Here is a 27,412-nt window from a genome sequence, read left to right on the forward strand (position 1 = left end):
TAGGCTTTGCTGTGCCCCCTTTTCGTTTGCACCTTGTGTTGTAGACTGATGAATGCCTCGCTTGAGGTATACTTTCAAATGTGACTTCAGTGATGACAGTTAGTCACTAATCTGCTCTGTAGCTAGTATGAATTCTATGCTCATGTCTTTCAGTGTTAAGATACTTCTCTTTGTGTGCTGATCTGTTTGTTTTAGGGGTTTTTGTTTAAGGTGGATAACTTTTGCCCCCTGCCCAGCTTTCAGTTACCCTTTCATTTTTGTGTAGCTGCCTGTATCACCCACTGATTTCACCTAGCTAATCCTTTCTGTTGAGACAAAACTGAACAGTCAATCTGAAAAAGCTAGGGATACTATTCCAGAGTTTCTGGGAAGCCTTCTCAAAACATGGTGTGCTTCATATTCACTGTAGTCATGATTCAGCTTTCTTACCATGATCTAGATTCTTCTTTTCTTCTGTTAGCTTCTTAATCAGAATTTAGATATACTCACTGGTATTTTAGTGAAATAATGACTTGACTTAATAAAGTGGTATGTCTTTGCATATTGTAGGATTTTTCAGGATGCTGTTAGCTAGCTGGAGTCAGAAGGCATACTCTTCATTGGGGCAATTATGTAATGACTTACGATGGAGGTTTATTTAACATCAGACAAGACTTTTACAATTGCAAATAACAGAATAAAAAGGCTCTTGGCAGTTTTTACCTTACAGGTAAGCCCAGTATATTCACCTCTCAACTAAGAAACATTCAATAAACTTTTACAGGTCTCTGCTATTTGTTGAAGATCATCAGATTTTCAATGTTGGGTGATATAACTATATTTAGTTTCCTAAGTAGAATCACATTTTCATTCCCCTTTGCAGACTTCTGCATAGAATTGAAAATCTCTGTAAAGATGGTGAAAGGGGTATTTATAACTTGAGATCCAAAAAGAAGAGAGTAATGTATTGAGTTAATTCGGTAATGAATGATGATGTAACTGACTTCCTGTGATCAAGGAGGTGAAACTGAGTCATGCTCCAAGGGTGTGCTTAGATCACAGCTGTGGTTTGGTAGATGATTTTTCTGCTGGCAGTCCTTGTTTAAATGGATTCAGCAGCTTGTGTCTACCCTTTCTGGGCTGTTTTTTAGCAGAATTGTTTCAACTAGTCTGGTTTCAGTAGGTGGCTCTGTGTTGCAGACAGAATGATGTGGGGCAGGACTGAGTTGCTAGAGGCAGGCAACCCTCTTCAAATAGGACTGTTGTGGAGTATGAAATATAGCTAATATCTCAGCCAGTTTAACCCGCACCTCTGACACGCTTCTGCATCATGCCAATACATATCTCTTGAGGCTGGGGTGGAAATCACTGGAATCCTGTGCTTCCACATATACAACTTTTGGGGGAGAAGGAGGGTTTAAACTGGCTTGGGACTCTGCTATACCTATTTGTGGCAAGTTGACCTGGCAGCACATCTGACTCTGGCTGATCAGTGCTATGAGCTTTACTGTGGCCATGAAATAAAGTGGAACAGTGAATTGATGCTGCTGGAAATCCTATCTCTTCTGTGGGAGGCATTTTCCAGGCAGATCAATTCTGTCTACTGCAAAGCTACTCTTATGCTTGTGCCAGGGGAGCATGGGGTATGGGGATAAACACTGGTAGTTAATGAATATCATCTTAACTTTGCTTGGCAGTGAAGCATTAACAGGTTGTCTCGCACAGGAAAAAAGTTTCAAGGTTTTGCTGCAATAAATAATGCAACACTGTTGGATATGGAAAAAATTGCCTCAAGTTTGAGAAACGTTTGGGTCTCTATATAAAAATTTTTGGTCCATGATGTTTTGTGCTATTGAGCACTCTCATTCTTTGGCTATTTGGCTCTTTTGATCTGTTTATAAACTTGGTATAGTTTCTTCTCAGTGAAAGTTGTACCTGGCTGCCTGCTGGAACTCCAGACCTGGAGGTTGAACAAATAAGAGCACCATCTTTGAATTGAGATACTGAAAAACAAATACCACTTCAACTTTTAGTGTTAAAGTTTGTTTGTTTGTTTGGGGTTTTGGGGTTTTTTGGTTGGTGTGGGTTTTTTGTTTGTTTGTTTTTAATTTAGATCTTATTTTACCATTAAGTAAAAACTACCTTTTTAAGGATACACAAAGTTGGTAGTTACTGAAACTCTTCTGCTGTCATTCTTTTCCATTTTGTGATATCTGTATTTTCTGGTTTATTTTCTAAAGTAATAAAATGCAAGTATTTACATGAGAAGAGTCCAGTCAGGTTCTGCATTGGTGGCAACTGGCTGTGAAGAAAACCAGGTAGTTGTACAGTAAACCTCCTGATCTTGAGTTAAAATGTAAAACAGAAGCCCACAACCCCTGACTTGAACAACTAGCCAGATTAGTGATGCAGTGCAGTATCTACAAATCAGTATCTACAAATCTTTCCACCCCCACAAATCCACATGAAGATTACTGCTCGGTCTGCCAGAGCAATTGCTGTGTCTTGAGGTGATGTTGAGACAGCTATTGCAGAGAGTCCTTGGCTTTTCTTGAATTCTGCTGCTGAGTCTTTTGATTAGAGATAAGAAGGTTGCATGCCTTCGTGTAATTCTCTTCTTGATATCAGGTCACACACACAAAAATATTCCTTGTGGCAGGGGGGCAGCAGATGGTCCATATTATGCCTTTTGCCTTGCTATACTCTGTACTCTAGCAACAAGCTTTATGACTTGTCACTTCTCTTTTTTGGGGGGTGACTTTTCAGTTGTAATTAGTGAGATAATCTGCCAGTTAGAGTGCTAACATAGGATGGGGAGACCTGTTTCCATTTCTTGCACTGCAAAACAACCTGATAACTTGCTTTCTTTGCCCCTCTGTTCTCCCCTGTAGAGGGAAGAGACCTACTGTCTTTTAGGGGATTTTGCAGGGCTCTCTTCTGTTGTGAAGGCAAGTGCGTTGCAGCGCTGTAGTCCAGATATGTAGCTGGTTTTCTGTTATACTTAGCTCATTAACTTTTAAATGCCTTGCTGTGAGTTTGATATTGCATCAGAGAAAATGTGCTTAGACTTGATTCTCAGAGGAAAAGGAATTGCTTGGTTGAGAGGGATGCTTGGAGAGAAGAGTGAGGATGGCCTGCTGCAGCTGCTTCTTCTTTATTAAAATTACAGACCAGTATTGGAATTTTAATGAAGTCTTGCAGGATGGATGGTCAGAAGCACTTCTGTCAACAGTGCTTGTCTGCTGCCGTAGTAGGGGTTTTGTCCCTTCTTTGATTTTTCAGCTTATTGCTGTGGTAAGTTACTGTAACAGTGAAATGACTGTTTGACAGAACATGCACCTTGTTGGCTTCTTGATTGCTTCAAATGAAACTTCTCTACAGGAGATGCTGTTCTACAGTGAGTAGAGCATTAGTCTAAGGCCAAAGGATGGGTTTTTTTCTCTTGAGCACCAAGGGCCTGTTTAGGGACCTCAGCAGGTCATACTACATATTTTGTCCTGGGAACATAAGGTGTTCTGGTGAAAAAAGGTATAGAAGAGCTATGTATTGCTCTATATGACTTGGTCATACCTGTTCTTTTAAACAGTACCTATCTTAACATCCGTAGTTCTTTTCTTCTGTATGCATGTGTCTGTATTGCTCTTACAGAACCGGGTTATTGATATTTAAGGTCCCTGGAAAGTCCTTGGATTTACTAAAGCATCTGTTGTCTCTGGAGCAGAGAAGTCTGCAGTAAGTCCCTGGGCGGTGCAGCTTCATTAACAAGAATGTGGAAGCATGAACTTTGAAAAATTGCTGAAGATGCACAGCTTTTTCTTTGTTCTCCCAGAAGCTAAGACAAAGTTGGTTTAACTTGTAGTTGGAGTACTTGTTATCTGAATAGGGCTCCATTCAGATAACGAGATCTCTCATCATAGGTGGATGGGAGTTTCTTTTATTTTGTTGCATGAATAAAAGAATATTCACAACTTAAAATCATATGCATGTCCTGAGACTTGGTGTATATTAATAACTGTCCTGTGACTTTTTTCTCCTCCCTTGTTACTTGGTCTTGCTTTTCTATTAAGATGCCTGTGAGTGAAACATTCAAGTTTAATAGATTTTTGTCCTGAAAGAGACAGAATTCCCGTGTTACACATAGACTGTAGGATTTTTCTGAATTAATTCCTGCTTCAAATCCCATAGCTGTGGATAAATATATCCAATCTTGACCAGAAAATCTAGGCATGAGAAATCCAATAAAAACCTGATGTGGTGGTGGTGGCTCTTGCTTCCTACTAGTTAATGAGACTCCTAACATGATGAATGTAAGTGCTGGGGGAGAGTACAAGGGGAATAGATCTTAGTGGCCAGCCCACGCTTACCTAAATAACACCTCTAGAATCCTAGAGTAGGGAAAGCGTCCGTCTGGTCCTGGAGTGCATATCTTGTGTTTTCAATTGGACCCTTGTAAAATTAAGAGTGTCTTATGTCTGGCTGAGTTTGATCAGCTTCCAATTTCAGCTGCTGGATCTGGGTATGTCTTTGAAAAGCTGTTTTTCCTGTTCCTGGATGTGTGTTTTGTGGCTTTCTCCATTCCCCTCCACCCCCCTTTCGAAGTAGTGTTTAATTGCATTTGCTTTGGTAAGCAGCCTCTGTGACCTGGGCCTTTTGTTATTTACTGTTCTTCCTGTCTTTGTATCTCCTGCAAATTTAGTGACTGCTTTCTTCCAAGTCACTGACTAAAATGTTAAATGGCATAGGGCCAAGAACCAATACCTGATGGACCTCACTAGCAGTGGTTTCCCGTTGACACCAACATTTCAAGAGCTGTCACTTAATCGATTTTTAATCTGTTTTGTATGTATTTGGCTGATTTTTGTTTGTTTTGGTTTGGTTTTTCTTTTTAAAATATTTTTCTTTTTTTTTTTTTTTTTCTGGCTGGTTTTGGTCAAAATGTGTTCTGCTAGCCCAAAAATGTTACATAAATCTAAAAATATTATATCAAGCTTGTTACTGTTGTTAATCAAATTTTTAGTTTCATAAAAGTTAAATAAGATAATTTGTGTAAGCCCATGTTGATTGACACCATTTTTGCTGTTAATTCCTCAGTAGTCCTCTGAGCCGTTCCTTGGTTTTGAAAACCTTTCCCAGGTTGAGACCCTAGTACTAATCTGTTTAATGTTTTGACATTTGAAAGGGATGATTTTTTTTTTTTTTTCCCCAGCCCATTGGAACTTTCTCACTATTCCAAGACTTTCTGGAATTAAACACTGCTGCAAACATTCTTTGAGTAACTCCCACAGAAAAAAAATCGCCTCCATAGGATTTTAAGACTGTTAACTTACAAATGTTAAATAACATCACTTTTATAGATTTTGTTGAATGATCGTATGCCATTCTATTGAGTGTTTGTTAATATACTACCATATTCTTATAGAATTTTTTTTTAGGGGATATGCATATGTGCCTTCTTTTTGATTTTTATCTTTGCTTACTTTAAAGCTGTGTGTGTGTCTCTGCTCTGACCTTTGTAACATTTCTGATTTTTGATTTACGCTCTCTGCTCTGAATCCCCCTGCCCTTCTTCCAACCTATTCTCTCCTCTTCATGCTTTCACACATTGTGGTTTGGGGTTTTTTTGGGTTTTGCTGGTTTTTTGATTTTTTTTTTTTTTTTTTTAAATTAACGGGTCAGATTTTTTCCTATTATATTGTTTTGAGGGTTTCTAGTAAAAAGTTTGTAAATAGTTAAGAAATTTAAACAAAAGATGTAGACAACTATTGTCTTAATTGATTTGACTCAATTTCCAGCTTTTTGAAGTTGTCCTTTTAAAGTGCAAATTGCTATCTATTAGGCTGATTGTTTACTATAAATAAATGCTGGTGAATCAGTTGTCTTTTTTCTATTGCAATTGGTCTACGGTGTCTACATAACTACTGCCGTGGCTCGTACTTACTTAGCCTATTGACATCTAGTTCACAAATTGATATTCACAGATTAAATTGTTATTCACAGATTAGGGTTGAAGAGTTGATAACTATGTATGTTGGTTTTTTTTTTTTATTTTCCCCCTTCGGGGCCCTTGCTATGTTGATTTTTTTTTTTTTTTTTTTTTTTTTTTTTTTTGGAGTTCTTTAACAATTTATGTAATAGTAAAGATGGATTGTAGCTTTTCTTTTCTTTACTACCCTCAAATTTATTTGACTTCTAGTTAGTGGTACAAGCTTTACTGCTTTGACTAGGTATGTGTGTAAAGCTGAATTATGTAGTGAGTATTAAAGGGTATGTTTGAGCTGTGCTGTTGCAGGGTAAAAAGCATTGTTTGAAATGCTAGGCTCTGTGTCAATGGCAGTCCAGAAGTGCATCCCTATCTTCTTCGGAAGATCTTGCATTCCTGTTTTTTAAGGGGGAGAATGTGTCTGACTAATCCACAACACTAGAGATCAGCCAGTAAAGTCCTCTCTTGGATTATCAACTTCTGTAATAGTGTTATCTCAAGGAGCCTGGTAGCTACTTAATCATTACAAGTGCTCTCAGTTTTAAGGCAAAAGATGATATGAGGATCTAACTGGATTTTTTTTTTTTTCTTTTTGGTAAAGCTTGAAGTTAAACTGTTGTCTTAAACTGTTAACCAACAAACTATAATTACAGTTTAAATTTATGACTTAAAATATTTGGTTACAGAAGGGAGGATGAAAATGCCAGAAAAGATGAAAATAAAACTGTTTAGCTGCAGAGACAAAACCGGTGAAATTTGACCATGCTGAAAACTGCATAGTTAACTCTTTCTTTTTTTCCTTTTGTTTTAGTTTTAATTTCTGTACTTGTTACTCTTAGAATATGGATGTGCCATTTTTATGCTGATTTTTGTCAGAGGACATTATAGAGAATAATGTTTCTTAAATATTGCTTTACTTTTAGAGCTAACAATTGTGAAATAGTAACAAGTGTGTAACAACCTCTGCATTTAAAAAGTTAGTCCACCCTTGCTTCAGTACTAAGAGTTTTCTTTGTTCTTTCTGGGATTTTTTTTTTTTTTTGCTAATTCTTCACTCACTGGAGAGCCTTCTGAGATAGAGAAAATGTTTTACACTTTATAAATGTTGTATTTTTTAAAAAATTAAAAACTTTTTTTCTAAATTCTTACACTAACACCGTAAGGATGTTTTCCCTTGTATAGGTCACCAGTAACATTATAAGGGTTAAATGTATGGCTGCTTTTATTGTGAGGAACGTACCTAAGAGAAAGCTCTGAAATATTGGGATCTTCATCCTTTTTTCTCTTCTGTTATTCCTGCAACTTTTCCACTGGCCCTGCTCTTCAGCTGCTGTGAACTGTCAGATAGTGAAATATGGATGATGAAAATATAGAAACTGGAATTTAGCAGAGGCAGCCATGTTAATTTCTGTTCCATTTGAAATGCAGGAAAATATCATCTGCCAAATGGAAAAGGACAATCGGTGGGAAAAGAAATGTTCTTTTCAAGCTTCTAAGAGCAGTGACAATGGAGAGAAAAAATACTATAAAAAGTAGGCAGCTCCTTTTTCAAGATTTTGTTTTCAATGTATTATGCATGATTAACTGTACACAGTTGCTCTTTTGGAGCCCTGAATGACTGAATACTACATCGCAGGGCTTATACTGTCTTTACTGCGTTGCACTTTGCATTTGGGGGGGAATAGGTCTCATCTTCGTGGCAGTTTTGCCAGTCTTTAGTATAATTTTTGAATACATTCATACTTCCCTTACTTGCCTTTTTTAATGTCAAGCATTGCACATAAGATGTTCTGCTGTTGCTATGCAACTGCTAAATCCAATATTTAATATTAATAAAAACCAAGTGGCATTAGCATCACTGAGAACAGTGGGCTAGCAAACTATGATCGTACAATATCCAAGCTGTAAAACTTGGCAGGGACTTCAGTGTGCAATTGCATGCATAGCAAACTGTGGGGCATGAGTCATTGGCAGTTACTATTTTAAGAGTGGTGAGTTTGAGTAAAATTTCTGAGCTCTTCTGATTTTTATTTATATCTATAAAAAATACAATTTTTTTAAAACAAAAAGATAAAGAATGAGGTTGGTTAGCTGTTTTCCTTAAGGTTTCATTTGAGATACAAATTCTGAGAGGTCACTACCCATAAAAGAGTCAACGTTATAAACCTACGGGTCAATACCCTGATTTTCCTATTTTTCTTCTAGGTCAGGTTGGTTGGCCCTTTCCCACTGTTCCTGCCACTTCCTGAACCCTGAATTGGCTTTTTTTGGAGGCAGTGCTACTTCTCTGCCTGATAAGGTGCTGTTCAATGGGATGTTTTTGCAGTTTCTCCTCTTCCACCTTGTTTTCTGATCTCTCCCCTATTTCTCTTTACTCTTGACTGTTATTTCACTGTCACTCTTTCACCTTTTGTTTTTGGTTTTGTTTTTTTATTTTTGTTCTCCACTCAGTGCTTTCTGAGATCAGAATTTTAGTATCAGCCTCTGATAGGCATTAGATCAGGGATGGTGGTGTGCCCTGGCAATGCTTTGGCCATTTAAGTCATGTTGCAGGCTGCAAATTTTGTAGGGTCCTGCATCTGGCATCTGAAGATGTTAGTGCACTGGCACTCTTGCTGACACCCAGAGGGATGTAACAGTACTTGTCCTTTCCTTTTGAAGACTGCTGTCCAAAAGATAACTTTGATACTAGATCTGTATGTAGTCAGAGTTATTTTAGAATTATCGCTCTTTTGCAATGTAGTAATAGATTTCCTTCATAACGTGATCATTTAGATTTTGATTTTTTTCTTAAAAGGGCTATTTCAGGTAGTTTATCTGTCCCCAATTCACCCATGCAAGTTTCTGTAAATTGAAAACCATATTTTCCTGTCTTAACATTTCTTATTGTCATTTCTTCTTCTGCCTCTCAAAGATTGAGGCAAGTAGACGTTGCCCCTAGCTATATGCAAACTTATTAAACCTACAAAGCAGAAGTATTAATGGGGGGAAAAAAATACAGTAAGTTGTAGTCTTGAGTTTTATGGTCATATTGGGAATACATTTTTATAAGCAGGTGGAATTTGTTTGTCCCCCTTAAAGTAGTCTTTGTACTTTTCATATTCACTCTGCTAACCTGTCTTCTCACAGTATTGGGTAGTTAATAGCTCTGTAGATTTTACTGCCAGCAGGACTTTAGTGTAATATTGATTTAACATTTCCAAATAATGGCAGTAATTTCGGTAAAGGTTTTTCCTCTTTTGGAATAAACTAAAATTGGTTAGATTTATTTTAAGTGAGGCATAAATCATGGCATTGAAGTAAATTGGACTGTGTATCTTAGATGCGGATCTGTGATTGGAATTTGGTTCCTTAGTTGCATGACACTGCTGAATCCCTTTCCTTCGACTTTTCTCTCCTCAAACCTGTAACTCTTCGGGAAACACTGATTCTAACATTTGCTGAAATTCAGAAAAGCAACTGAGTGCCACTCAGATGGAAGAATGTTTTTTTTTTTTTTAATTGGGAAAAAATACCTTATTTCAGTTCGGAGGCGTAAGCAAGAGAAATTTTTTTGTATAGAAATTACCTGATCACACTGTAGAACCTACAACTTATTTTATTTTCAAAATGGTTTATTTCAATGTCGTAATGTTCTTTGTTTTTAACCTAGCTATTTACAAAAGTACAGGAGTTGGTGGTCTCTAGATTGTGCTATGATTTGTCAGTAGTTCAGTCATCACAATTGACCCATGCATCTTGTAATACTTAGAGAAAACACATTGAGCTCTCTTCTTGGAACAGATAAATATAGAACTGCTATTGTGAATATTCTTGTAGTGACGTACTTAATCTAGAAAGCTAACAATTCTTTTATTTGCTTTTAGGGTTTGAAAGTATTCTAGAAGGCCTGTTTGGACCTGGATTATTAAAAGATCTCAGTTTGTTTAAAGGTATTCAATCTCTATGTTTGTATCTTGTTCTGCATTTCTAATGACAGAAGCAGCCCCAGCTCTGCCTCTAGAAAATGTGTGTTACCGTGGTGATTTGTGCTTTTTTTTTTTCTTCCCCCTCCCCCAGGCAGTGCTCACAGTTAGTTTCATATTGGCTAAAATTACTAATGAGTGTGCGTTCATCTTTATGTAGCTGGGAGTGTATTTGGCAGTGCTCGGAAAAACAGATTTGTTGTGCATAGATAAAATGTATACAGTTTGGTAATCTGGGGATTTAGAAAAATGGCCGAAATGAAGCCTGCATCCTCAGAATGCAGGCAAGAATGTTGTGAAACAGGTATTTAATTCGGCATTTCTCTTTTGGCTCCAGTTGTGTCGCGGTTTATGAATATGAAGTAATTTGCTATTCCTCTGATTTACAGACTGTGAGCCTGAAGGTGTTTCTGATTGGTCTTTTGATGAAAATTGTCTTTTCTGCTGCCTGAGAAGAGAAAAAGTGAAGGTAACAATGCAGATGTGTGAAGCTAGTAGTTGTAGGGGAGGGACAAAGGGAGGGAGTTTGCTGCTTCTAGTTAACTGAACATAGAAAATCTGCAACCTCCTACCCCTTTCCCCTCCTTCAGAAAAAGACTTTCTGAATTAAAATAATGCAAGTTAATTGAACAGACTTGCCTCTTCTCTCCAACTTTTTCTTTCTAGTATGTGATGCAGATTTTTTTTTTTTTTCTTTTCTGTGTAGTGGCTCTTTCTGTTTGGTGTTTTTTGTTTGGTTTGGGTTTTTTGAGTTCTTTGTAAGAGATCTTGTTGGGATCATGAAACCTTTCCCAAGGGAGCCAAACTGTGGCTTGTGCATGTTTACTACAGTCAGAGGCTGGGCTTATCTTCAGTATGGAAATGTGGTCCATTTTAACAACCTAGAGTCTTGCTCTGTATCTTGGAATCTCTTTCCCTATGGGCCATATCCCTTTTATTAAAAGGCTCATGTGTATGGTAGATTTTGTACTGTGCTTGTTTATAACCAAGTCAGAGCCTAAATGTGGACAAGTCAGCTTTGCCCACATAATAAACTTGCAGTTTGTTTTCTTAACGAGATTATAGCGTATATGAAACAAATGCTATCGTGCTATATGTGATTGTTGCTCAGACCATGTGTTGAAATAATGATTGTTCTATAGCATAGGAAGGAAGGCTCATCTGTCTTGGCAAAACTTCATTTGCTGAGCTCTTAACTACTACTTCTTCCTGCACAATGTAAAATAACATGCAGAGTGGATCTCTATCAACTTAAGAATGAAACAAAAGCACCCTTTCCTCTGCAGCAGCTAACATTTATGGCTGCATGGCTTGTTTATAAAGGAATTACCTTGTTGACACTAATACTTGCCATGTTGCCTGTTTATGCTTGGTTTTGTATTGCAGTTTTTGTTAAGGCATGGGGAGGAGGGTTAGGAACACTTGCATTTAGAACAGATAAAAGGTGTAATTCTTTCACTGAGACTGACAGCAGGTAAGCTGTATGTATGCTTGTGCTGTAAGAAGTTCTGTCTTGTTTGACTTATGTCGTATCATAAAAAGACAAGATCCAGTGTTTAGCACAGTTCTAGTTAAGCCACTGAATTGATTCAGAAATTAATTTTGTGCTGCGGTCAGAGACTGGTCGTAGTATGGGAGAATCACGTAGTGTACAGGTAGATCTTCAAAAAGACTGTTTACATCTCAATCGTCCTCACAGGTCCACAGTAACTAAAATAAAGCTCCTGAAAATCAGTGATTGTTAGGTGAAGACAAAAACTAAGAACACGAATGTCCACCCTACAGTGTGCTGATTAGGCATGGTCGTCTTGTCCTTTTCAAGCTTCTACACAACCTTTAGACAGAAGCTGAGATATCACTATTTATATTTTCATGTACTTTGCTAGGCTTTTCTTTCTAGTTTCACATAGTAAAGTGTAGCCCATGATTGTGAGTATCACTGAAAAACTGGCAATGTGTTCCTTATGCTAGTGTTAGTTATCATTTATGTTAAGGTTCCTCACGTGGTTTCCCATTGTACTGTGTGGTGGCTTTTAAATGGGCAAAAGAAAAGATGCGGATATGGTCACATCTGGTTTGCTCTGTGGTGTTTTGGCATCAGGGGTCTAAGGAGATTTTAGGATTGTGTACAGACTGACGCAGAATGCAGCACGCGTGTGCAGCATCGCTAGGCAAGGGTGCTAGGTGAAGGGGAAGGAGGTTTTAAGTTCTGAGCAGGCTGGATAGAAATGTGAGTTAAGAGAGGCAGTGGTAGTGTCAGTCAGCCACTATGGGCTTGGAGAGAATAATTTTTATAACTAAAACCCAAGCAATTTCTGTCACTTTACATTTCAGTAGCCAAAAATACCTGTTTAAACCATTTTTCTTACAGCCAATTGATAAACAGGGACAGCAAAGAGAGCTTTGTACACATGGTTGTTTGCTGGGTGGCCAGGGATCACTGACTGGGAGAGGGGGGAGTGGGGAAGGAAGGTGAACCACTCCATTCAAATCAGACATGTGACTTCTCTGTTAATCCTGGTGATTCTCCTCATGCTTGGCACAGGGCTTCTTTGGAGTACATAGGATTTCCCCCCCCACCCCGCCCCCGTCCCTCAGCCTCTGTATTAGTTCTGCTGGGTTGGTTTTTTGGCGAGAGGGTTGTTTTTTTAAGGAAGAATATGGCTGCTTTTAGACCTAGTGAGTTCTTGTATGTCAGCTGAGAGAGATGGCAGGGTGGGAGTGCTTCCTTTCCTCTGTGAGTATGCCAAATTGCTGCGCTGCTGGCTGTTGCTGATGTAATTAGCTTGCAATACAGAGTTAAGTATGACTCTTCTATGGGGGGTCTTCAAATAGTATGGATTTAACAATATCATAATTTTGAAATAAAACATCGGAGACTTAATTGTTACAGAAAAGTTTGTAATTTCATTTGGTATTTAGCCAAATGATGGTCAGTCTCCAGCTGATGGACTGAACTAAATTAGAAGTGGTACCTAGTTTGTTTGAAATCTCTTCCATTCAGCATCTGTAATATCTTTAACTCTTCCTTTTATGGAGTTGCAGGCTCAATCTTCTGTAACTGCAAAAACATGTCTGTTCCTGTACATAATGTGGTAGCAGTTTTACTTTCTGTGCCACATCCTCTATTCTGTTTATTTTATTGCTGATGTGCATCTTCTTACCTTTTTAGGGAAAGAACTGGGCAGGATGGGATGATTTGGGTTTGTGCTTGTATACTGGTGAGTTACAGAATTAAAAGGTGTGTAATTGATGTTGTAGCTGGGAGCAAGATAGCCACAAGCCACATATTACAACACTGTGTGGCTGGCCTTTTTTTCCAATGAGTACATCTCTACCTATACCTCCTTTTGGATTAGCAGAATAATTAATTGGTGTACTTGATTTTCATCTTTGAGTGACATGTAGGCACCTGGTCTGACAAGTTCAAAACCAAATAAAATCTTCAGGGTTTTTTTTTCTGGATTTCATTTGCCCTTAAGAATTACCTGTAACTTAGGACACCAGTAGTTGTCCTCAAGGAGAACTGAGTTCTGGACTACAGGATGAGAATTGGAAGCTGTTGTGGTTTAACCCCAGCCGGCAACTAAGCACCACACAGCTGCGCACTAACTTCCCCCCTGGTGGGGTCAGGGAGAGAATCAGGAGAGTAAAAGTGAGAAAACTTGTGGGTTGAGATAAAGACAGTTTAATAGGTAAAGCAAAATCCATGCATGCAAGCAAAGCAAAATAAGGAATTCATACACTACTTCCCATTGGCAGGCAGGTGTTCAGCCATCTCCAGGAAAGCAGGGCTCCATAATGCATAACAGTTGCTTGGGAAGACAAATGCTGTCACTCTGACTGTCCTCCCTTCCTTCTTCTTCCCCAGCTTTATATGCTGTGCATGACATCGTATGGTATGGAATGTCAGTTGGGGTCAGCTCTCCCGGCTGTGTCCACTCCCAGCTTCTTGTGCACCCCCAGCCTACTCGCTGGTGGGGTAGTGTGAGAAGCAGAAAAGGCCTTGACTCTGTGTAAGCACTGCTCAGCAATAACTGAAACATCCCTGAATTATCAACACTATTTCCAGCACAAATCCAACACATAGCCCCATACCAGCTACTATGAAGAAAATTAACTCTGTCCCAGCCAAAACCAGCACAGAAGCCAAGATTAGTTTATTGGCAGAGCTGTTTAAGGGAGAAAAAATTACGCTTGCTCTCCCACCCATTTCAGTGATGTTGGTTCTTGCTTTTACAAGCAATCAGATTCAATTACATGCATTCTTCAAAGGATGGAGAACCATCTGCTGAAATATTCTGAAAAGATTAATTTATTTGTAGCACTAGTTCTACTTGCAAATACTGAGCAAATGCATGGATTTTATGGTAGTCAAATACAAGACCGTTTTTGATAGAGAAATAGACTTAAGTGTTTTCATTGGAAAGGGATAATAAAATAGAGACAAAGTAGGGAGCTAAAATCTTCCCAGACATATTTTTCCCCAAATCCAAAGGGTTATGTGCAATAATGTAAAGCTTTTAGAAATTGGAATTTTTTTCTTCCATCATATAATGTAGAATACACAATTGTTTCACTATGGTGTGATCAGAGAGAATAACTAGTTACCTAAGGATCTGCTATCAGGTTATTAACACGGGTGCCTGTGTGCAGAAATGCCTGGGTATATTGATGGGCATGAAAGACAAAAAAGACAAAGTTGGCAGCTCTAGCTGCCCACTCATAGTGAGAGGACGTAGATTGGGTTCTATGGGACCAAACCTGGTGAATTTTCATTTGGATAATCTGCAAATATGGTAATTCTCAATTCCTTGTGGGCTTTATCCTTCATAGGAAAGTTTTAAGATAGTATAGTTTGCAAGGTGGTTGGGTTTTGGTTTGGGGGTTTTTTTTTTGGTCTTTTTTTATGAAGCTTTCCTTCTAAAAAGTGGTACAGACAAGACCCATCAATTCAGACAAATTGAACTCTAAGTGTACTTGACTTTTTTTAATTACGGTTCTTAATTTTTCAGTGTAGCTTGTTAAATAAACTGACAGAGATATTACAGAAGAAATCTGTGGCTCCATGTAGAATGTCTGTATCAAATGAGGTAGTCTCTGCTGTCACTTGCTCATAGTTGGAGCTCAAGCCTAATTTAAGATTTATTTTTTTAAAAAAGATGCAGATAGATAAGGTCAGAAGAAAGCACCAGTAATAAGAGGGGGAACTGGAGAAAGAATCCTTAAAGAGAATTCAGTTGAGTATATTCATTTGGAAAAGAAAACACTGTTGTCTAAAGCTACATAAAGCAATTTGTACATATTTAAAAAAAAAAAAAGGGAGGGGGCGACACGACTAATCTCATTAGTTGGTGAGAGCAGAACAAGAAGGATAATACTCTTAAGTACATTAACTATTTTATAGATATATTTAAGCTACAAAAATAGCAAGAGAGAAGATGACTTTTAGGAGCATATTGTGGCGTCTCATGCTGTTGACGGCAGAAGGTTGAGTCCAGTCTTCCAAGTACCATAAGGTACCTGGGCTTCAGTGTAAGGATTTCTAACAATTCTTTCAGTTGTGAAGAAGTGTGGTAGGGTGCAGCATGTGAAGGAGTAATTTTAAAATTCAAAGTTACTCTGATAGGATTTGGATATTTTTAAAAGCTTGTAAGTAATTGCTTTACACAAACATATAAAAGGTAATGCCCAAAAGCTATTACTTGATTATGATTAATCATAATAACAGCCTCTGAATCTGGTGTCCTTTCACTATGGAGGAACATAAACAATAAGTAGTAAACTGTGGTAAGTGTCTGAATAATTCCAAAGAGAAGCTACCACTATCATTTAAAGCATTAAGTCATAGAATAATTGAAGATGGCAAAGGAAATATCTGAGAATGAGTTGAAGTTGCAGAACTCTTATGATTTTTGATAGCTTCAGAATGTGTTTAAACTGTGTACAGAGATCCTAAGTGCGCTGGAAGATGCTCTAAAACATTTTTAATGGATTTCATCACTTCAAAAAACTCAAGCATTTAGACTGTCAATTTTGTATTGGGTGGTTTTAAAATAATTTTATATGGAGGCTAAAACCTGAAGAGGCTGTTTGTGATAATCTCCAGCTATGTTTAGTAGTAATGCAGGGTTACAGTTTTGCTTGTGCATAAATATGAATGTAAGCATATTTATTTCCACTGATTTTTTTTTTCCTCTCCCCCTTCTATAGATAATAAATTATATTCAATAGCTATGGATCAGTCAAATTTGTTTTGAATTTGATAAATCTAACATCAGTCATCTTGGTTAGTAAGAAAATAATACTGTTTCATACTATAAAAGTAGGTGTGCTTAGTAAGTGAGGAACATCTTAAAACTAATTAAACCATCTGAATTTTTAGTTGATGCCAAGCTGGGAACAGTTCTAGATGCTTTAAAGGGCATGCTCAGAATTGAAAATGATCTCAATAAATTTGAGAAATGGGACAGGCAGACTTGTTTTATCAAGTAAAAAATTATAGATGTCTGAAAAGTCATAGCATTGTAAAAGTAGTAAACTATTTGGGGGGATATATCCGGAGAGGCATTTGTCTTAATACCTGGAGAGGAAATTCTTCTCTTACATAAGTGCTGGTGAAGCCTCAGCTGGGTGTAGCATTTTAAGAGAGACATAAACAAACTGAATAGCGTTGAAATGAAAGCAACAAGAATGACTTGGTCTGGAAGGTAGAAGGAAGAGAAGGAAAGACAACAATCTCTGGTGCCCTTAAGGCTTGTCTACAGAAAATAGTAGATTATTCTCCTTTGCATTGGCTAAGAGTTAAAAAGACTGTACAGTCTTAAGAAAAATGAAGCATTGGAGAAGACAGTCTAGGGATGCTGAAACATTCCTTTCTTACTCACTGTTCCTGATCTTGCCTTGGAGTGGGAGGCTGGATTGTATCCCTAGGGTCCATGGGTTGGCTGGTCAGCCACGGTGGTCTGTGGGAAGCCTCCCTCCGTTTTCTCCACAAAGATGGGTAGGAATTCTCTCATACTATTCTAGCTTGCAGGCACTTCACCCTCCATCTGTGTGCAGTCTGTGGCTTAAACATGAAGCTGCCGTTGCCATATCTATACAAAAACCAGCCTGCATCATACATTTCTCTTCATGCCAGCAGTTTAGCATTTAGAAATGCTGTATCAACATTACCTACAAGGAGGGTGTCAGTGAGGATCCAGCACTAGTGCTGACAAGGCCGGGCTGTCCAGGATTAGGTGGTCTCTCAAGGTCACGCATTGACCTTGCATTTTGAAAACCTAAGCCCTGTATTTCTAAGGCTTTTTGACTTAATTATATAGTTATACTGTATATCTTAAGGTACAAAAAGAGCTTTAACCCTTTGGGGGCATGTGCAAACCACTCCAACTATCTTTTCCTGAAGCACTATTTTTTCAATATAGTGGTACTGCATGTTCACTGTTGGGATTCCAGGGATGCTCTGGGGCATGGTTTCCACCTGAAGAGAAGCACAAAGAGAATAGAATGAGTGCTGTGTTATAAATAATATGTAAAAGTAACTGGTTGGGTTTTTTCCAGGGTATTTGTAACCAATGACAATGCTATTTAAATATTAATAGGTTATTATTCTTCCTACTACCTGCATGTTGGTACCGAAAACTTTGATGTGATTCAGGGCTGTAGAGTGAGAGGATAAGACTGAAGATAGTGGATTGAAATAATGGTTATTGGGAAGAAATGGTTGAAAATGTGGAAAAAAAAAATCCACAAAACCAAACCAAACAAAAAAACAACCAACCAACCAAAAAAAAAAACCCAAACCAAAAAAACCCCAACCAAACACCCCCACCACAAAAAAAACCCAAAACCCGTGCTTTTAGAAGTTGACCTTAACTGAAAGTCACAGTCAAATATTTAGTGTGGAAACTTGAACTTTCCCTCTAAGGGTGAACCATCTGCGAAGATTGCTGGAATAATTGTGACACAATTGATAAGAAAATAAAAAAATGCAATAAACAGAAATCTTTCAAGTATATTTTCTTTCATGTAGTCAGTGCTGTACTGCAGATGCCAGAAAATAGCTGAAGATTTTTTTTTTTCCTATGCGCAAGGTTAAACCTGACTCTTTTATATAACTGATTATCTTTACATTTTGATGTCTTAGCATGGGTGTTGATAAAAATCATACATGTAAAGAGATGCTAGCTCCTTAGTTTGAGGGGTAAGAACTAAGTGCTACCATTGCCTTGCTATCCCCCTCTTCTGAATGCAGATCAAATGATCCTTTATTCAGCCATTCACCATTGTAAGCCACTTAGAATTCTTTTTTCTGGCTGATCCCTTTTTCTTCATTCCGCCTCTGTGTGGAAAATGTACAGCTTTAGTTAGTCTAGGTAGATTAAGTTGTATTCTTTATACATTACCTTTATAGGAGTAATGTAAAGTAAACTTGTTTATGGTGAGGCATGCTGCCCCTGAACTCGGTTTCCACCGAGTTGCTAGGCTAGTACTTACTATGTATTACCTTAGTTGTAAAAAGTAGGAGGAAGATTTGAAATGCATTGTGTTGGGCAAGGGTTATTTTTATTTTAGGCTTCTTGCAGAGCTATAGTCTCTCAAAGGGCAGAGTATCAGATCAGGTTGAAGGGGTAATGTTTCCTTCAATTTTTAATTCTCTGTCCTTTGAATTAAAAGAAAGTTTTTTGCAATGGCTTGTGGGACTTTAGCCAGAGGATGCTAATTAACTCTAATGGATCTTATATAGCCAAATCTCTGCACATCAGTTCGCAGAGATTCCTTTTTGAAGTAAAACTTAAAGCATTTTGTCTGTAAATGCTTAGATATTCCAGTGATCTAACACTTCTGTATGCTAGATTACTTCTGTTATTAGTTAATTTGCACAAACATCTGCTTTTTACACAAACTGATGAATTTACAATTATCGTGATAATGCCTAAAAGATAATGGAGCTTGACTCGGAATGGCTGTCAATAACTAGGACAGATCCTGCATTAAACTTTGTCAGATGCGGAAACACAGTTTAAAAAAGAGAATGCAAGTATGTTCTATGAAGTCTCACCTGAAGAGTAACTCTTCCAAAAATATTGGGCTTACTTGCCACAAATATTTTTATTGTGAAATCCTGTACAGACTTCACATATTTTAAGTATCAGAAAAGTACAACTGCATTTTCAGCGTGTTCATAAAATGCCAGTGAACTGCAGGAGCACTACTGCCGGTTACTGGTGCAGGACTACCTGGCACAGAGGTGAATGCTTTTATTATAGTTAACACATCAGTTCAAATGCGTATTCTTTAAGGCTGTCTCAAAAGTGCTAATACTTCCTATGACAGCCAGCAGGTTTGAGAGCAAGCCTGGAATCTCTCTGGTATGGAAAAAAGCATCAGTCACTTTGTGAGATGTTTGCTTCTGCAGACTCTTACCTTCACAGCAAACATGTTGTTTTACTCACCTGTCACCTCTGTCATCGCATGCTCCTCATCTTTTCATTTAGCCTAAAATACTGCTTTGTCTCTATATGCTGTCTGAGATAGTATCTCCCTTTACTTTTCATGGAGAACTTTTGGAAGCTGTTAAATTACAAATCTGAGGGTGAGAACCCATGTTGTTCAGGTCAGAGTCCAGAGCATTTCATATTATTACCCTTTGCACATAGTTCATGTGACTGCTGTGTGTGTTAATTTGCTATGGGCTGGTTATGTAACCTTGCTTCATTAAACCTCTTGATGTTGGGATGGTACAAACTTAAGAATGACTTCTTTTCATTTATCGTGATTTATAAATGAATTGCCAGTTCTTTCCTTCCCTTCTAGTCCCATGGGGATATGAACCTGAAATCAACTTGTATGGTAGAGGCTAAAAAAAACAGATGTAGGCTAGATATTATGGTAACTGATACTTTGTAAAGGTTAACAAAACAAAACACTCCCTAAACCCAAAGAGTGGTTGTGTATGCATTCCTGCAGTAGGTAAATGCAGGTAACTTTAATATAGCTTAAAATGAAAGTGGAGGGAGAGGGCCAGGAAAGAGATTGTTCTCCTAAGCAGGAACAAGGCATTAAAGTGGAAGAAATGAGAGGGTGGTGTGCGTCTAGGGGGTAAATCCAAGCATTTAGATTTCGTGGTTTTGTAACCATTGTCTTCTAGTTTCTTGAGTTGTATTTAAAGTGAATAATTTATCCTGGCATCTCACACAATTTAATTATCCTAGTTAAAACACTTGTTTTGAAATATTTTTGAGATAACTCAGTTGCTTCCAGTTGTAAAAGATGGAATGAATTTTAATTCATTGCGGGCGTCATAAGTAGCTAGCTTTATTTCACTTAAAAGTAGCTACTACTGAGCCTTTCCACAAAAGGACCTGTTTTTTGCTAATGCCATTGGTCATTTATTGCTCAGTTCGCATGTGTAAATTAAGGAGAACTTTCTGTGTTTTGCCTTCAGCAGTTATTTCTTGGAACTAAAAGTAATAGCCAAAGAACAAGTGCTTAGATATGAGATTTGCAGCCAAATGTAAAATACCTAAATCTTCTTTATAGTGGGCTCTTATTTCCCATAATGCTATCAAATCTTACCGGCTTCTGCTGCATTTACAACAAGAAAACAGGACAAAGTACAATGTTCTGGAGCAGTCAAAAATCAAGTTGTGATTTTGATAGATTCAATTCTGTGCTGAGTACCTAACAAAGTTTTGAATTTAGTAAAATGTTTAACGCCTAAAGAACTTTATTCATTTTTGGAGTCAGGAAGATCTTACAATTATTAAATATCTTTGCAGGAACACTTAGTCAGTCTGGATGAGCCAGCCTCGGAAGCTGGACAAGAAGCTCTGCTTAGACAAGAGCAAGCAAAAATCATTCGTTTTGAAAGGCAAGCGGAAGAGTTCCTCAATGCAGTCTTTTACAGAAAAGGTTGGTTTTAATCGGGGGGGGGAATGGTATCTTTTGCTGGTCTTATTGCATGCAATGTGGGTATCAAAGATCCAACGTTAAAGTTGTCACTGTATGTTCAGTTTTTTTCAGTTGTCTTCTTTTTATATATATATTTATCAAGATTAAAAATTGATTCTCAAATAATGTGGCAATACAACTGTGTGCGCTTGGGACAGAGGAAGAGAGTGTAACATATTTAACCCTAAAACAAACCTCTCCATGAGAACAGTGGTGTTTTGCACTTTTGGAGGAATGACTCAGTTCTTACCCAGAAGAACTGCTCCCCTGAAACCAATGTTTAGGTGAGTGGGCTGTTTGGAAGAAGAGGCAAGTGGCAGTGGTGGTAGTAGTTGGGTAATTTTTTTTTATTTTATTTTAATGAGATATGTACTAATGCAGTTTTTCTTAAAGGTCAGCAGTCTTCTCACTGTGGTCTGTAGTGATTACCCACCCCAGCAATCCACAGTATAAAATACTGTTGGAATAGTGCTAAGGGGGATATACAGAGAATTCAAAACGTGATCAGCAAAAGAATTGGAAAATCAGTACTGTAGAATATGCTAAGAACAATAACAGTAGCTCAACGCTAGAAAATCCTCTAAATCTCTTTCGGAGAGTTATGTCAGTTAAACTGTGCTCTTAGGAAGGCACAAAACTCATTTCACTGTTTTCTACCAATCTGAGAAACGGGATTCCAGAGGTTGCTTCCAAATGCATCCTGAATGAAAGTACATTGTACTTATCAGTCTAACCCATGTGTGAGAAAATCTGCCAAATCAGTAATTCCAACCCGTCTGCTGGGGGACAATGCGAGGCTTCAGTTTAACAAATTAGAAATTGCTGTAGCCAGTCCTCAGCCCTTCCTCCCAGTGACCAAAATATTTAAAGGTGTTTTAAGTAGATAACAGTATCTTTGCCTTTCTTTTATGACTCAAATGAATAAATACAAACTGTACATTATGATGTATTGCATAAAGTATAGAAGCATGTAGGATAGTAGGAAGGATAGTTACTGCATTACTACTGATAGTTCAGATAATGCTTTTATTCCAAGTCTTCCTTTTCAGTGTGGATTTTTTTTAAAATTTTTTTTATTTTAAGGTTGAGGTTTCCTTTTGCTTTTAGATTTATCCCACCTCTCTTTAAATTCAGAAGGGATTTAAGAAAACAAAAATCTAGAGAAAATACACTTTTTTCCATATTACTTTTCTGGTGAAAGGAAAAAAATGCAGTTCCATCACTTCCAAATTGTTTATTAAATATTTCATCCCTTTAACATTGTGCTTAAATTTTTACGTATGACCTGTGTGCATGTCTTATTAGAAATGCATGCTTCCTTAATTATTGGAAAACTATTTGAACTGTGCTAATGAGGGGTTTAACACTCTGTCGATGGCCAGATACACAGAATTAAGACAATGAAATCACTTTAGGTGTCTAAGCATCTTTGAGAATTTTTTTAGTACACGCTTGCTTTCGTTCCTGTGGCAGAGCTGTGCTTGGTGCAAAAGTAATAAGGGAGGGGAAGAAGCCTGGCAGGAACTCAGTTCTGAATCCTTAATGCATCGTTGTCAAGTTTGGCTGTATTTAGATCGCTTGAAAGGTTATTCTAACTCATGCCACTGCCATAAGATCCCCAGGCACTGTCATACCAAAGAGGACACAAAGAATGGCAAAACTCTGATGCTCTTATGTTGCTCAGAGATGCTTAGCTCTCCTGGTTTCATGCCAGCAATTAGTTCTTTTTTTCTTTCCATCCTTGCTGCCAGTAACATTTGAGACTGGTATTTTGTAGCCCAGGCAGATCAGAGACTATGCAGATGTTCTGCAAACAGATGCCTGTTGCATGTCAAGGACGTGCACTCATGCACTTAACATACATAGGTAATGAGCAGGATCAGCAAACTTTCTGAACAGGTTTACTGTCCATTAATCTTACATACTTTTCCTCTGCTTTGTGCCCATGGTACTCTGATTTAGTAATGCCTCTTTCAAATATTCATACTTTCCAGTGAAAGCAGACTGGTAGAACCTAGTTGTCTGTTACACCTCTGCCTTGTGGCAGGACAGGACCTTCTTTTGATGGTTTACTGAAATCATACCTTTTTTTGTTTGATACTGCCCTTCTAAGATTTCAGTATAGATAAAATACACAAAAGCTATTAAGGTTTTAAAGCTCAGAGGTACTGCTTTTGATTACTTAGAGCTGATAAATATTTGCTGTTATTTTTTCTTCTCTGAAAATCTGTTTTGGTTAATTTTAGTTTCTGTTCGGAGTTTTTCGTTTGTTTGGGGGGGTGAGGTTTGGTTTTGGTTGGTTGTGTTTTTTAAAAAAAAACTAGAGGCTTGGAGTCAAAATAAACATCTGGTTGATTTCAAGTGATGCTGCAGGGGCATGAGCAAATATTTTGCACTCACTTTTCAACAGTTTTTAATCCTTAGAGTTCAAGCTTTATATTAAGCAAGAAGCCTTTAATGTGCTAGGTAACTACCCTTCTGGCTGAAAATTGAGTTTTCTGTCCTGAATTGGAGAGTTTATCTTGAGCAGCGCTGGAATGCTCTCAGTAGTCACTCTGTGCTGATTCTTTGAAGTTGCAGATTACAAAGATGCATGGCTGTAGGCATATGTAATATTTTCTCCCTGAATTTGGAAATATGTTCAGCTGTAAGCATTACAGAATTGTACATAGGAACATGGGTGCACAGTAAAGGCATGATTCTTCAGAAAAAATAAGTGCTACAGAGCTCTGCATTCCTGCCAGCCCCACTTGTATCTGCTACAAGCACGTGTCAAATACTTGGTATGAGTGTGATCATGCCATCAGTTAGTGCCCTTCTGGGCTTTCCTAGAGCCTTTCATATGTCCTTCAGCAGATTATAGTAGAGGTTAGAAAATGGAAGAAATGTCACCATAGCGGAAAAAAGCCTCCACACTTCTCCAGGCTTGTGTCCTTATGGACCATTTGGGAAGAAAGTGAGAATATAAATGTACCTAAATTTAAGTTTGGCTCATCTCTTGGCTTCTTAAAACTCTAGTGTCTTGTCTTTAGCAACAATAAAACATCCTGTAGATTTTACAAGAAGATGGTTATGTATTTACATAAACATCTTGGAAGTTTACAGCTATTATACCCGTATAAGAATATACATGGTGACTGTATAAGGTCTTAGATTTAGAAAGCTGTGCTTAACAGGAAGGAATTTGGGCTTGATAAGTATCTAAAGCTCAGTATGGTTTTTCCTCAAGAAACACAGTAGCTGCTTACTGCTGCTCTCTGGCTTGTGGGCAACTTGTGTTGAAACCTTCATGTCAGTTATCCTTTACAGATATGCTAAAGCTGGCTTGTTGGATTGATGTACTTTTGTAAAAATGGTAGCAAAAGGCAAAACTAAGCAAAATCTTCTGAGAGACATTTTGGCCTAATACTTCTAATAATTCAATCTTGATAGATTACCTTTCAACCTGGGCAATTTTTTTTAAAGAGGAAGTAAACATTTTTCTATTGTTCTGTTTTGAGAGCTGCTTTTAAAGATTTGTTTGGTCTTCTAGTGCACAATTTTCTCTGACTGTTTCTTCAGAAATAGAAAATCAAACCTTTTGAGCCATTTCTGGAGTTGTGTGGTTGTGGTCTGTTGTTTTGTGGTTGGGGTGGGGTTTTTGTTTGTTTTGTTGGGGTTTTTTTGTGGGGGTTTTCTTATTATTTTTATTTTTTTTAACCAAAACTGATTTGGCCAGAAAACACAATCAGTGTTTGAGGTGAAGTGGCAGGACTTAGCTTGTGTGATATAGGAATTACAGATTTGCTTTCACATTGTGAATTACTACTGGTCTAAAATAGTGATTTTTGCCAATATGTTTTTGGGTTGCCCACATCCCCAAATACCTTTGTATTTATACACTAATTCATATAAATAAATTGGAATGTCTACCTGTTCCATTTCACATTTTTTACTAATAGATTTAGCAGCTCTTCTAGAAATAGAATTACTTTTCATGTGACAGATCTTGCTTTTTGTATATATGAAAGTTCTTTGGGTAATCCCTGATGCTGCATTGATTATAAGGATGGAAATGTCAAAAGGAATAGATAGAATGGGATGGAAGACACTTGCACATTTGATCTTCATGTGAATTATTTTGAAGAATCGGAACTATAGGGCTTTATTTCTCAGTAAACTTGAAGGGGACTGCTGCAACTTTATTCTCTTTTCTCTCCTTTTGTAGTTGCAGGTAAGTTACTTAAATCTTCCACTGAATAACCCATTCAATTTTTTTGGAATGAGCTTCATTACTTGGTACATTTCTTCATGGGTCTAGCTTTCCTTTCCATTCCATGCCTCTTAAAAGTCTGGTCGAATATATCTATATTTGAAAACAAAAGATGAGATTGCGTATTTCTCTTAGGAAACTGTTATTTTGGGAAGGTTATACCAGAATTAGCAATGGTTCTTGTTCAGGTATTCTAAGACTAAAGTACATTTTCTGTAGAAAGTATTTTATCTTTGGCTTTCATTTATTTCCCTAGTTTTTTTTTTTTAATAAACAATGCCTTAATATAAAAGCTGTTTTACTTAAAGTGCTTCCTTAAAAAAAAATCTCTAATATTTACAGACAGTCCTAGGGTCTCTGACCCCAATATTCCCCTAGTGGCCCGTGAGATCATGCAGCGAATGATCCGACAGTTTGCTGCTGAATATACCTCAAAAAATAGCTCTACTCAGGACTCCAGCCAGCCCAATAGCACAAAGAACCAAAGCCTGCTGAAAGCATCTCTGGTCGCCTCCTCTCCCACGGCTGCAACTGCTCAGAACCCTGTGCTCAGCAAACTTCTCATGGCTGACCAAGACTCACCTCTGGACCTTACTGTCAGAAAGTCTCAGTCAGAACCTAGTGAACAAGGTAGGACTCTTACCAGTGTCTTGCATCCTACGGCAATCCATTAATGGCATTCTTGTTGCAAAACCAGACAATTAGAAGTTTGCACTTCCACATAAAATGTAAAGTGGGAAAGCAGTAGATGTCTTTACAATAAAATAACGACTAGCTAGATGTGGCTGGAAGAGAAGAGACTTTTTGCAAGAATGTAGGCCCATAGACATGAGTGATTTTTCTGAAGAAGGGCAAAGGGGATGGACATGCTCCAGACTCTGGGGACAAGTGTGCTGTTCTTGCTGGGAGCTGCAAGAAACAGTCTGCCAAAATAGATGGTACACTTGCTGATAAGACAAGTTCATGTGGTCATGAAAACCATAATGTTGTCTCCTTTCTGAAGATCTGTACACAGTCTGACTGAAGGACTGATTTATTTTCTTTCTGGTCATAGTGTGAAAACAGTATCTTTTAAAAGTCTGTGAGAAATTGCTTTGTGAAGGCTGTAAAAATGATACCCATGACTGTACAAAACCTCGAGGTTTATGCATTTGGAAGAAATATCTCTTTTCTACCTTAAAAATAGACTTGTTCTGCAGAGCACAGATTGAGTAACTTGTAACAGTGTTGCAGAACTTGTTTTAATTTGAAAACCTTGCTTTCCATCAAAAATGTTTTTAACAAGCAAATTCTGTGAGTGATTATGGTATGTGAATGGTTTTTTTCTGAAACTGTTGAATAGAGGTTATCATAAGTGTATCCTACTGATAGGATTAAAAGTAACCCCTTTACCCTTCTTTGGAAATGTGTTAGTGTCTGAAATCATTCTATCAAATACAAAGTAGGCTGTCCACCCTCAAGTAGAAAAGGTGCTTTAAAAGAAAAAAAAAAAAAGCCTTTTGCTAGCTAGTACAGAATTGTAGGTGTCCCTTTATTCTTTGAACTTACGTTTATGAAGCCTTTTGTAAAAAGGTTAATTTTATGTGTCCAGCAATATGCAACTTGGGCATCTGGACACTTACTACACATTGAAAGTTGTTGCCACACTTCAGTTACAAAACTGCAGTGAAAGGTTGTATGGTGTGTTTCCTGAAGTGAGGGGCTGTACATTTAGCTGATAGGCATTTGTTTCTAGCTAATTTTATTATAAATGTATTTCATGAGTGTCTTTTGCAAATATGTTTATAAATGTTAAACTGTTCTCGTTGTGAAGCTTTTCACTGAAAGAGAGAGGGAGAGAATCAGTTTTGCTTTTGTTTTTTTTAATTAGAGGATCGTATGGTGAAGAAGAAAGCATGTACGTGAACTGTTGTTTAGCTACCATGTGACAAAAAAGCTGTAAGATAATTTATAATGTTCATAATACTTGTTATGGAATTAGAACATGTGCATATTAACTTACACAGTAATCTGTTTGCTGATGTAATTTTTTTTTTTCCATTTTATATTTAATGTAATTGGGAAGAGATTTTGCCAAACTTGTTAATGAGAGATTTAAAAGGCTGTCATGAAAGTCTGCTAGTGTTGCTTTTTGTTATATTTCTGTTCTAGTGGGTTGAGGGGAACCCAGCTGGTTTGTAAACTTCTCCATGGGGTATGAGGCTGGTCCTACTCGCCCTCGGAGAATTCTAGGTCATAATGACCCTTCTGATGGAGGAAGCGTGGATGCAAGTGCTTCTG

The 27,412-nt window shown here is 37.7% G+C and overlaps 1 protein-coding gene across 1 annotated transcript in view; it reads left to right on the forward strand.

The window, feature by feature from the left end:
• The window catches only part of LCOR (ligand dependent nuclear receptor corepressor), a 63,442-nt gene that overhangs the window by 22,295 nt on the left and 13,735 nt on the right, over positions 1-27,412 (forward strand). The window contains exons 2-5 of the mRNA XM_030031554.2: positions 9,826-9,891; positions 10,314-10,393; positions 20,709-20,841; positions 25,475-25,762. Coding sequence (XP_029887414.1) covers positions 9,826-9,891; positions 10,314-10,393; positions 20,709-20,841; positions 25,475-25,762 — 567 coding nt within the window. The remainder of the gene's footprint in view (positions 1-9,825; positions 9,892-10,313; positions 10,394-20,708; positions 20,842-25,474; positions 25,763-27,412) is intronic.

Source organism: Aquila chrysaetos, chromosome 11, assembly GCF_900496995.4.
Source record: "Aquila chrysaetos chrysaetos chromosome 11, bAquChr1.4, whole genome shotgun sequence".
Taxonomy (NCBI): Eukaryota; Metazoa; Chordata; class Aves; order Accipitriformes; family Accipitridae; genus Aquila; species Aquila chrysaetos.